The 12656-nt window shown below is 43.0% G+C and overlaps 1 protein-coding gene across 2 annotated transcripts in view; it reads left to right on the top strand.

Moving 5' to 3' along the window:
* Window positions 1–12656, top strand: part of INTS9 (integrator complex subunit 9) — a 67888-nt gene that overhangs the window by 53462 nt on the left and 1770 nt on the right. For both annotated transcript variants that reach the window (NM_001031100.2, XM_046938965.1), the window contains exons 15-16: window positions 9033–9131; window positions 11808–11945. In NM_001031100.2, the coding sequence (NP_001026271.1) occupies window positions 9033–9131; window positions 11808–11945 (237 nt within the window). The remainder of the gene's footprint in view (window positions 1–9032; window positions 9132–11807; window positions 11946–12656) is intronic.

Below are 12656 nucleotides of genomic sequence, written 5' to 3'. Positions count from 1 at the left end.
TCCTTCCAAGGGAACTTGTTAGAGTAGTCATGCCAAATTTGTAGTGATCACAGACTGTCGCCCTGAACAATCTCTTTTTCAGCAGGTGTTCATGACATCACTGTTTGAGGCTGATTTTTGCTTCCAGCTTGACCTGCAGTGAGGTGATAAGGCAGAGGAGGGTTGGGATGCTGTCTCCCACCCTTTCTCACTTTGGTCTCAATCTCAGCAGCATAGCTGAAAACTGCTGACAAGAACTACATAATCTCTCCTATTCTGTACAACAGTCAGGCCCAAAGGATTGGTGATTTTTGAGTAAATAAGAGAAGGAGAAGGGTGTCTATTTTCATTGCTTGTATCATCTTTGATGCTTACCACCTAAATAAACAGTGGTACATTCTTACCTCCTAAATAATTTTTTTTTGCCATGTTCTAGGCTTGCCTCATTTTCTCTCCCAGCAGAAGGGCCCTGTTTGTCTGTCCCTTTGTGCAGTGGGATCATTAGGATATTGGTTTTTAGAGGCTGATATGGTAGGCTGTTGCTTTCAGGCAGGGTTTACATAGCAGTGGCAAAAAAGTTCACTGTAACTTCCCTATCTGCTGGGCAGGTTGTGCAAGACTGGATTGCAAATATGATCAATGAAGTTCCCCAATGGAGAGTATTTACTGCTTTATGTTCCTTTTTTCTGTGGTTTCAGCCAGGAAGAGCTCTTTAAGGGTGCCTGAATACATAGATTTTCTGTACTTCAAGGAAAGGGCATTTGTTTCACATGGGCTACCACCAGCTCCGAGGTTGTGAAGGCTTAGGTGGCAGCTGGAAATGACATGTCAGGGCTCCTAGCAAGTCTTGTGAAGACTCGTTATTTGTCAAAAACATGTTAGCCAAAAATGAAGTCCTGACCAGGGCCGTCTCCTAACATCCACAGCCCTTTTTCAGAAATGGAGATGTGTTCAAGCCTATGACTCAGTTTTTAGAGCTTTTGCAAACCAAACAGTTGGCTCAGCATGGTTTCAGTCATTGCAGACTGACAGCACAGCACGGTAGTGTGAAATTTCCTCACCAGAACTATTTCAGTGGTTCAGATTCTAGCCTGCCAGACTCCTGTAAATGTACTGATAGGGCTGGAGCTTGTCTGCGTTTCAATCACTTTACCAAAGAGCAATCAGGTCAAAGCAGGACTGTTGTATGTTAATGAGATTTACTTTCAGAGCAGCTTTTGTTTAGAGAGAGGTTTTAACAGTCCCAAGGCACCGGGCTGAAATGGCTCTCAGAGGCATTACAGAAGCCTTTACACTTTAACTAATTTGTTCTTCTTAGCATTTGCTTTTCACTTTAAAAAATAATGTTAAAAAAAAAAGACTGCTTCCTGGAAATTGGTAGGCATTGTCTGTTCACAGGAGAATGATGGGAAAATAGAAAACACCTTCTGGAGCAAACAGATAAATTAAACAGTAGTGTTTGAGCAAATAATGTGCCTCCAGTTTAATTAGAGCTGAACAGTGGTGCGGATCACTTGATTTCAGCAGCAGACTGACTTCAGTGAGGGCTGTGCTTTTAAAACATCCTATTTGCAAGTTCTTCAGGACACAGGCCAGTACTGGAGAGTGTGAATGTGCAACGCACATTCCAGCATGAAGTGAAATTACAAGGTACTATTACAGAGAAAACAGACACTTGGCAGCTCATTGTGGTTATGTAGCTTTCATTCCCTCCTCCTGCTGTCCTGACTTCTCTTTCCACACACGGTCTTGCCAATACCTATTTCAGAGAAAGAGTGGTGAAAATATGGCTTCCATCTTACCTCTCCAACTTCCCGTTCCAGGCACTAAAAAGTTTGATTTCTGTCTTTCTGCAAACCCTTATTTTGTGACTTCACTTTATCCAGTCTCCTGACCTCTCTTCCTTTTGCCCCAGCTTTTCCTACTTGTACAGGGATGCTGTAGTCTCACTTATCATAAGTAAATGTGCTTTGAATGCTACCCCTCTTTTCCTTCTTTTTTCTTTCTTTCTTGCTTTCTTTCTTTCTTTCTATTTTTGCTGCATCTTTTCCCTGGTTAGCTTCATCTACAGAATGTTCTACTTAGATCAAATGAAACTCAAATCTGCTTTTCTACTCCCAACCTGGTTTTGCCTGCCCACATTAATATCTAGGTTTGTTTCTTCATTTTTGATGTCTAGCTGCAAGGTAACAGTCGTTTTTAATGAGGTACCCACCTCTTCTTCTCCAATAAGCTTCAACAATGTCACATTCTGACCTACAAACTGGTTACTATATTGTAAATGTTTTGATTGATGCCCTTTTATATCTTTCAGATGACTCATCTTTTGCATCTATAAGCTCCTTGTCTTTGCTTTGAAGGTATTTTGCATCCTTGCTGGCTCTACATGTCATTTTTCATTCAGGTTTGGGGCTAATTTCTTCTGATGATGATTCCAGCTTCTACTGTCATCTTGGAAGTGCCTCAACAATTGTTTCCTGCCTGCTTCCAGGCTATGCAGCATACCGATGAAGAGCTTCATTAAACAGCCATAGATCTACTTCATTATACTTTTTAAATGCCTCCTTAAAACTGTCTCTTGGCACAGTATAAGCAAAAAGACAGAGGTTAGCTTTTATACTGTGACATTTTATACTTACAGTCCCACCCAGGATTGTTTCCTGATGGTTGGTCTGTGTCTTTCTGTTTTTGTCTCCAGGGTTTGGGATAAAGTTCATCGTGTTGATCTGGAGCCCCGCTCCATTAGTGGGACTTTCCAGTAGTGCATAAGTGCAAGAAGCAGAAATAGAGATGAGAGCTGCCTGGTCCATGTACATGGAAAGGAAGGGGTTTGTTTGATTGTTCAAACACACAGTAACACCCCTTCAGCCTCCACTTTATTTCTCTACCAGATTTTGACTCTACAGAAGGCTAAATCTAAGACAGAGACTTGTGCAAACAATATCAGCAACTTTATGTATTTATGGCATGATCCTTCATTCACTGAGGTTAATGAGACTTTACAATGTGCTGCAGAGATCTGTCGCAGACCCGCAGGGATGGAAAGGGTTCAGGTTAGTTTAGCAACCCAATCATCTCATTTAAAGCACTTAAACTGTGCAAAATCTGAGGCAGAAACCCCAACAAGACATGATGCTGATAACCCACTAATTATTACATAGATGTGCACTTAGTTCTAGGATGTTTGCTCTTCTCTGTTTGAAATGCCCTTGTTCCTTTAAGTCTCGTTAGAAAGTTTCCCTTAGTAATTTCTGTTCTGCTGCCCCATGGCTTCCAGCATGCTTGTTGCCTTGTTTAATATGCTAGCTGGTTCAAAGGCGTATTTAAATCTGTAGAGGCATATTTAGATCTGTAGACCTTTCCCCTTTGGTGCATTTGTACAACCACATATCTTTTTGTTTCCTCTGCAGGATCCGATACTTGCAGACTTCCTGCACTCAGACTCTGCCTGGTTTAGCAGATGGTACAAAGCCAAGGCTGAGTCTGTGTGATAGGCTGGCCCACAGTGTAATCTCTTGTGCATTTCTCTGTCAGGTTCCAAGTGATTTGACAGCAGAGCTTCTGGCACTTCAGTAGTGAAGGGATAAGAAAAGGCAGAGAGGTAGGAGGTGAGGTAGATTGTCTTCCTTTCCTGACATTGCTTTCCAAATAAAACTGAGTGACAACATGAAGACAATGTTTTTTTTTTTCTTTTTTTTTGCAGAGCAGACTATACAGGTCTTCACTGCCTGTAAACAAAAGGGTATTCAGATTTTAGGCATGTGGAGTATTTGTGTTCCTCCTGAAGATATACTGGGAGAGTGCTTTCTTGTGTGTGTAAACATATCAGAAACTGGGTCTGAGGTATGAGGGGCAAGGCGAGTGGAAGGGCGGAGGCTGAGGCAGGTTGTCCTTTGTTCATACTTTGCTGAAGACAACTTATTCTGAAAACTTTTGTGAAGCTGTTGTCACTCGGATCTAATGGACTCCCTCTAAAGACAGGAAGGTCTTACAATCTTCGCTCTTCTTTAATCCTCGGGACAGGATATTTTTTTCTCGCGTGTGAATTTTATTCTTTTTAGTGACTGCAATCTAGATGGGAATCTCTTCACAGGTGGCAAGCTCCAGGACTGTAAGCAACCATTTCCACCTAGAAGTACTCTCATGGGTTACATGGCCAGAACCCAGCTGCAGTTCCTAATAGTGTTTAAGATGTGCCTCATAAAAAGGCAGGCACCAGCTTCCAACTGTGAAGACTTGTGCCCCTGCTGTTCCCACTAGAATGCTATTCAAAACTCCACAGTCTCTGCTGGCTAGAAACACTCTAATTTCTAGCCTACGCATATTCATGGCTGGTCTGCACATACTTACTCTCAACATCATGTTTTAGCATAAATAGATTTTCTCTTTTGTTGGTGTTTTCCCTGTAGTGTTTATGTGCAATAATCAAATTCTGCTTTTGAATTTCTTTTGGATTTTCTTTTTACCAGGCTAAACAAGCTGAGATCATTTAGTTTCTTCTTACAAAGCAGTTTCTCCTGCCCTAATCTACTCTTCAGTATATCTTGCTTGAACATAAATTACCCAAAATTTACAAGTAGTTCAGATGAGATCTTGCTGAGCCCAATATAATAAGAAAAGCTCATCCTTGCTAGAATTACCTGATATTTTCTAGAGGTGCATTTTGCTTTTTCATGACTGTGTCACTTTTGTGACTCTGTTCTCATGGGATGGACTAATAAATGTGGACCCTTCACCTCTGTCATTTCCAGCAGCTGACAGCTCACAACCAAAATTCCCTGTATTAGCCCTGTCCATGGCCTTGCATTTCATGCAAGGTGAATGCATTTCATTCATCTTGGTTTTCTAACTCGAATTCTTGAGGTCATCTAACTCTTCCTCAATGATAGCCTCATCTTTTTTTCCAGTGAAGGGTCCCTTTGCAAAGTTCTGAACACTCTCTTTGTTCTGTACTGAGGTCATAAGTAAAAACTGGATGCTAGTGGGCTCCATGCTGACCCTAGAGAAGGTGCAGCATCAGCCCAGTAGTTGATACCTTTCCTTTAACTTTCCCCATCTTAGGGCTGCAGTGGAAATCCACAGTTCCCAGGTCGTGCCCTGCCCAGGGCACTGTGAGGTGCAAACAGCAGCCAAGGAACATATGACAACTTCATTCTTTTATAAGAATATTTCTATAAGAATATTCTTTTATAAGAATAAAGTCTAAGGATTCTTAAGGTTTTGAGTTTATAATGTGTCTGTCCCACCCAGTGGTATCACAGCTCTATTTCATGACTTTAATTTCTCTGTTTTGATCCAGAGTTGCAACTCTTGGTGCTGCTTCTAATGCAGAGATGATATACATTTATGTACAATTTGCAGAACTGGTAAATAGCACATTTAATGCTGACGTAAAAAAAAAATCAACTGTGCCCTTTTCTAAATGTGCGTGCTATTATCTATTGTACACATCAGTGCATTTCAAGTCTTAAAACTTGCAGGGATTCTAATTACTGGTAACGGTGTTCCTGCTGATTTCCCTTCGCTGTAGGCCTGAAGGGTGAAGATCCAGCTCATCTCTCAGCTATTCAGCCTCAATTTGTTTTTAACAGTAGGAGTTTCAGATCCTATCATCAGTCATTGTTAGCTCTTCATTGCCATTGGGAGACTTTTTGGCTGGTGACGAAGACAGTGCCTGAACAGCAGTCCAAGGGGAGTTGTCCTTCAGGAAGGCTTTGGTAGAGACTTCAGAGTGTGACCTGGTCTGTGTGCCTTGTCCTTCTGTATAAACAACCATACTTTGGCCAGCTGCAGTCTTCAGGCTCATGGAATACATGTCAGATCTTGTTTCCTTATGGGAATTGTAACCCTACAGGAAAGTTTCAGGTGCAGTTTGTGGTAAAAATGTATTTTTCCTGTTAGGATGTAGGTAGGGAGCTCTGGTCATGGAGGACTTACCTTGGCTGTCCAAGGCTCACGTGGCTGCACTCATGACCAACACTTGCAGTTTCTTACAAGTGAGAGTTAATGACTTTTGCTTTTTGGTTCGTCACTGTTTTAATCTTTGCTTAACAGGAGATAATTTAAAAATTGAAATACGCAGTACACATAACACACAAGTTTATCTGAAGGCAGTCCAAGTGCTCATCCATATGCATGGCCTGATTAATGTGCTGTTAGTGCTCAGTGCCGCGCGGCTCTGCTTTCGTGCCTTTCCCGATGCCAGTATGTGGCATCAGACTTGTGATAATGACTGCAACGAAGAAGCACTTATTCTTGCATAGTGGGGGGCTTTTCAGTCTTGCAGACAAAGGCATAGCAAGATCCAGCTACTGAAAGTTGGACAAATTCAACCTTGAAATAAGACGTGGTTTCCTAGCTGCAAGGAAAATTAAAGTTTGGAACAGCTTGCAGGAGGAAATGGTGGAGTTGCCACTGCTTGGAACGCAGACAAGATTTGCTATCTCTCTGAAAAAGGCTCCTTTAATCCAGCATTTTGGAAGAGTTCTGTGATTTGAGATCAGTTGAAAGGAGTACAGCAGTGCTGTCTGGTGTTAGTAGGTGAATGGCTGGGTGTGATTAAATGACCTTTTTGGTTTGGGTCAGTGAATTTCTATAACAAAGGGATTGGCCACAACGTGGAGAGGACTGTGAGATGAGGCAGTGGCTTAGAGGAGATAAAATTGGACATCTGTCTTACTGTCTTTTTGACTGTTAATAATTAAAATGTTGCTGCTTACCGACTGTGTGGTTCAAATGTGCATAAATGTTAATACCAAAGCATTTCAGAGGCAAAAGAGGACTTTGATTCTAAGCAGCTCTTTGTTTCTTAAGGATCTTTGTCCTTACGGTGTTTATCATTTTGCTGTATACTCTTCTTTGTTAGAACCTATTTTCTATCGATCCTCCTCTGGAAGGTGGTGGGAATGGAAAGTGCCTTTGACCATACCGAGTGCAGCATGTCACTCTGCTGCACGTTTTACTGTTTTTAGTTCCTAGGAGAAATCCGAAGCAATGATTATCATTGTTTTTTTCATTCTCCCCACCTTCAATAACAAACTGTGAAGGCTGTATTCAAATTTCCTGCTTTAAAGGTTTTAAACAGAATCCCAGAGAGAGAGCTGTGTGAGTTGCTCCATGAAGCTTTGATTTCAAAGATTCAGTAAGTCCAAATATGTGCAGAATTTAGGAGATTTGAATGCAGCCTTAAAATGTCAGTGTTTTTCCAACACAAACATCTATCCAACTGTTTTATTTCAGGGAGGTGCTCTCAAAATGTGGGCTGCATCTTTAATAGTGGTAGGTAAGCTTCTCAGGCGTTGTTAGAAGTTGAATTGTGCTGCTGCTGAAGCTAACAGAAAAGCCTTCTCCATGTTTTAATGGCAAAGGATTAGGCCAGTAGGAGTGCTCTTGGATGTAACGTTCGCTTGTTTCTCTGTCCACTAGGGTTAGTGCTTCGTAGTAATGCAGTAATTACCTATATAATTGTAATTTACATCAGGCACAAGTACTTGCAGTCAAGAACTGGTCCCTGAAGTTTCTTGGAAAGTGGAATGATTCAATTGTTCTGCTCTGTCACTTGCCTGTTTTGGATCCTGCTGAAAATTTACTGGATAGCTTTTGGTGAAGAATTCAATCTTCTGTTGCCTCAAGCACACTTTCTCTGAAATGAGAATATACCATGCTTTTCTAAAACCCATTCAACTTTTATTCCTGCTTCATGCATCTGGCCATCTAAAGAGAGCTGGCATTGCCTTGCTGCCAGGGCAGTGGTAATAGCTGGGACTCCAGAGCTCTGCTCCATTGATGCATGACAGTAAGTGGATGAAGTTTTGAGAGAGCTCCTACTTTAAGACAGAGCTCTTCACATCTGACTCCAACTGGAGGTGCCATGTGCTTGAAGCTAAAGGGTAATGGAGTTCAGATGAAGATCACCTTGTAGAGCCACTTTCTACATGAGATAGAATGATGGACTGGGGGGGGGTTGGGAAGAATAGCCAACACTCTTTGCTTGTTAGCTGTCTTCATAACTGAAAAGTTTCCCCACCCAAGTGGTGTAAAGTGTGAGCCGACTTAACCATTTTTGTTTTGTGAGGTACCTGCAGTGTTCCTTGCAGACATAGAGCACACTTCAATTGTCTTTGCCTTTTAGGTCTGCAGATAATAGGAGCATGCTTTACTGGGAGTGATGCTTGGAAACTGTGCTGCTGGCCCTGCAGATTGATAACTGTTTGTTTAGGACTAGATCCTGGCTGCAGCCATGGACAGCACTCCAGGGCACCTGGTGTCCAGTGAGTTGTCAACTAGAACGCCTTCCAAGAAAAGAACATCATTTTGCATGTTCATGAACACCCTTTTCTGCAGAGTTCCTTTGGAAGAATGACTGGCAGAGATGCTTCCCAGCTGCCCAACTTCTGCAAGTCTCAGCAGGTGCAGTCCTGCCCACTCCACATGCACTGCCAACCCCCTCAGTGCTGAGGATCTTGGAAGGTTGCCATTGACATTCAAAATTGCAGCCAAGCCTAAATTTTATTTATTTCAAATGAGAATTATATAGAAGGCAGTGGAAGAGTTCTTATGCAGTGTTGTAGGGAAAAATGTCAAACCAGTCAACAGAGCCAGTGTGTTTTTAGGACAAACTCTTCTTCCAACTGTTCTGCAGCCTGATTGCTGCAGCACTAAGGAGCTGAAAGGAAACTACTCTGATTAATGTTGTACATTGAGGTAACAAAAATAACAAATGCTGCTGAGTTAGATTGAGTTTTACTGGTGAGAATTATTAATAAAGCAGTTGATGTCTTTTTAAATGAGGTTTCTCTCTAGTTGCCTTGTTTTGGGAGACTTGCCCTAGTTGCTGAAAGCCTCTCATTGCTCTGATAACATAACATTCAGTAACTTAAGATGCAGAAGGAGGGATAACCAGGTAAGAGGAGCACTCCGTCATTGTACTAGTGGGTTTGTGTTTCCAGTTCATTAGTCCATGTTTAAAAATATCCTCTTGCCAATTTAAATCACAGCTGGATTCACACAAGTTTTGAGATTATCACTTGCTGAATAAAATCCTTTTGCTTTAGCTTGCAGATTCGCTTGTGCCCTTGGAGATTAAGCCTGGTATTTCCTTAGCAACAGTTTCTGCCATGTTGCATACAAAAGACAACAAGCATGTTCTGCAGGTACAGTATAATGGGAGAGGGAGAAAAATATCCTTGCACAGGGTTTCCTGCCATCTGGGACCCCAGCTGTTCTCATGAGACAACTTTTCTAACATCTCTTTCCCCACCAGAGCAGCATTCTTGTCAGATGCTTTGTCCTGGCATGTGCAAGTGAGGAATTACACTTGGAGGAGAGAGTGTGGTGCATATAAATCTCTCTACCCTATTTTCATTGGCCGTGTGCCCAGCTAAGATAAAAGGGGAAGCGAGATTATTCATGAAGAGAGGCTACAGATCATGGCTGCTGTCTTCCATAACCTGTATACCAGCATCAGCATCACCCAGCTTCTCACAGACTTAGAGTTGAGGGTCAGATAGGAAGGATGATCTGAAAGATTAGACATGTGAAGGGTCTGTGTTTTTTAAGTTGCCCTGTTCCCCAGGAATCAGATAGCGTATCCTTTGGAGTGAACTCCAAAGATTAAGTGAGGAGAAAATCCCTCTTCTTCTGCTATCTCCTTTATGCTGCCATAGCAGTTCCTGGCATTAGTGCTGTACAGGGAGATGATGCCTGGTGGAGCTGTTGAGCAGTAGATGCCTGGTCACCTTTCTCTATTGATGCATGGAAGTGCAGGGAACTCAGTGAAGCCACACGTTTCATGATGCTGCCTGTCCCACTGGGGAGCAGAGCTGGACCGAGCCCACAACACTTGGGAAGAGGACCTGATATGGTCGTGTCGTTAGTGCAGGGACATAAGGAGTGGTTAAAGATTGACATCAGTGCACAGCAGACAAGATGCCTAATTTTTTTCAGGTCGGCTCCCTAGATACACTAGGCAACGCTAGAAAAATCAAAGTATTAAAATGTGACTGGTCTGAGTCTGCTTTCTCCTTTATGTTTTGTTCATTTGCCCAGGGAGGTGGTTGAGTCACCATCCCTGAATGTGTTCAAAAACCATTTGGATGTGGTGCTCAGGGACATGATTTAGCGGAGGGCTGTTAGTTAGGGTAGTATGGTCAGGTGGTGGTTGGACTTGATGATTTTTAAGGTCTTTTTCAGCCTGAGCAATTCTATGATGCTGTGATTCTCTACTCTGATTCCTGATGCCAAATTAACTTAGAGGTAGGCATAAACTTCAAGTAAGCAGCATCTGAGCCTGAGAGCTCTAGGAGCTACAGAACCTGTGCAGACAAGCTCCAAAAACGTCGATCAATCAGCACAGAGCCATGCCAGTGATTCATGCATAAATAACATCCTGCGTGCACCTTGGTTCATCAGACTTCAGGGTAAGTGGTTGTTTTTGTGAAGTGACACCCTGTCTGTGGAACCAGAGCCTGCACAGGCAGCGCTTCTTTCCCAGGGATGAAAAACACCCTTCCTTTTCTGTTGAAAGAAACAGATGGATATCACAACAGCAGGTTCAGACATGGTGCTGCACACTGGGAGTGATGTGGAGTTGAGAGGAGCCCAGTCTGTCACCTGAAGTATATAGAGCACAGCACAAGGCACCAGGGCTGCCTCAGGCAGATTCACTGGTATACAGACACGTCTTTGTGTCTTTGTTGGTCTTGCCAACATTATGGAGAAGTTTTTTCCCTCACCTTTTTCCCAAGGACTGAGTTGCTAGGTCACTGGGAAAGTCAAGTGCTGATACATGCTCAACATAACTAGCTTGGCACAAGGCACGTGGACTTATTTTACAACATAATTTCCTCACTGCTCTTATTCAGGAATCTATTTCTCATCTCCACAAAATGATCAGTGCTCAGTTAAGAAGACTCCATGCCTGCGTGCACAGCAGCACACAGTGCCAGGTTAGCTCCCCCCCATCTCCCTGCTAACAGAGGAGTCTCTCAGGGATGAGTTAAAGCAGATAGCTTCCTTCAGGAAGCTCAAAGTTATACCCAGATCACACTGCAGTGATTTTTCAGGCGTTGCAGCAGCATCTCTTGTGCCTGTCTGGATTCAGTTTTTTTTCCTAATGTCTCATTTTTCTGAGGCCAGTGAGAATTAACCCATTTTCCTCATTCTCCAAGTAGCTGCTGTGCCCTGAATTTGCCTGTTTCCCAGCATCTTTTAGGCTGTGATTTTCATGGAATCATAGAACTGCTTGGGTGAGAAGTGACCTCAAAGATCATCTGGTTCCAACCCTCCTGCCACAGACAGGTTTGTCAACCACTGCATCAGGCACCAGATCAGGGCCCCATCCAACCTGGCCTCAAACACTTCCATTGATGGGGCATCCACAGCTTCTCTGGGCAGTTTCAAGGCATTGACTTCTTCAGGGCATGTTTCATGGAAAATATTTCAGAGTACTCAAATGCAGAAAGCTTCAGCTCTGAAGTGAGTCAGACAAAGCTTTATAGGTGACAGAACTTTGAACTACCACTGCTAATTTATTTATGTAAATACTCAAATGCAGAAAGCTTCAGCTCTGAAGTGAGTCAGACAAAGCTTTATAGGTGACAGAACTTTGAACTACCACTGCTAATTTATTTATGTAAATACTGTGCATGCAAAGCAGCAGTGTAGACCATTGCTAGGTGTCTCGTTTCCTCTTCAGTACTGCTGTGTTCCCCTTTGGTCACTGAAAACAATATCAGTATTCCTTTTCTCTCTCATGTGCCTGTTACTCCATCTAAATATAATAAGCCGATGTAATACACTGCATTAATGTGCACCTTTTTGTCCATTAGCTCCCTCCAAAACCACCACAACCCCCCACCAGCAAGAAGAGAAAACGAGTGAGTGATGACGTGCCAGAGTGTAAGCCTCTGAAGCCATTGCTGAGTGGCTCCATTCCTGTGGACCAGTTTGTGCAGACACTCGAGAAGGTAATAAGTCTTTGGTGGCAAGCAAGGTTCAAGGGGTTCTCTGCAGAGCTGAGAAATCTGCTGCTCTGCTAGGAGAGAGGGAAATAATTTTAGTGTGGCTTGAAATAGAGGGAGGCTAATGAGCTGTCAAAGTAGTGCCAGAGTATGTATCCCTGCAATGAGAACAGAGGAGATATTTCCCCATGGAAATGTCTTGGTGTAAGTGCTTTGTGTCAGTTGTTTCCTCCTGGTTTACTACAGAAGCTGGGCTTCTAGGGTCACTGCATGGGTGGATTTCCCACGTGTATCAGCTGATTTCCAGTACATTTGAAGAGTGTTAAATGCTTAAGTTCCTAAAGTTCTTAAGTTCCTACATTTGAAGCTCTTGATTTTAAGTTTTGTGAAAATGAGGAGACTGACTGAAGGATGATAGAATCATAGAATGGCTTGGGTTGGAAGGACCTCATCCAGTTCCAACCCCTCTGCTGTGGGCAGGGCTGCCACCCACCAGATCAAGCAGCCCAGGGCTGCATCCAGCCTGGCCTGAGAAGAAAAGTCTCCAGTCATAGACTCAAAGACTCATAGAATGGCTTGGGTTGGAAGGGACCCCAAGGATCATCAGGTTCCAACCCCCTTGCCACAGGCAGGGCCACCAACCAATGATGGAGAGACTTTCTGGAGAGCTGCAGGACAGGGTTCTGGTGGCTGAACTCACAGGCGTTGCACATTGCT

This window comes from Gallus gallus, chromosome 3 (genome assembly GCF_016699485.2).
Source record: "Gallus gallus isolate bGalGal1 chromosome 3, bGalGal1.mat.broiler.GRCg7b, whole genome shotgun sequence".
In the NCBI taxonomy this organism is placed as follows: domain Eukaryota; kingdom Metazoa; phylum Chordata; class Aves; order Galliformes; family Phasianidae; genus Gallus; species Gallus gallus.
The sequence above is the reverse complement of the archived record's forward strand: the minus strand, read 5'-3'. Positions and strand labels throughout refer to the sequence as shown.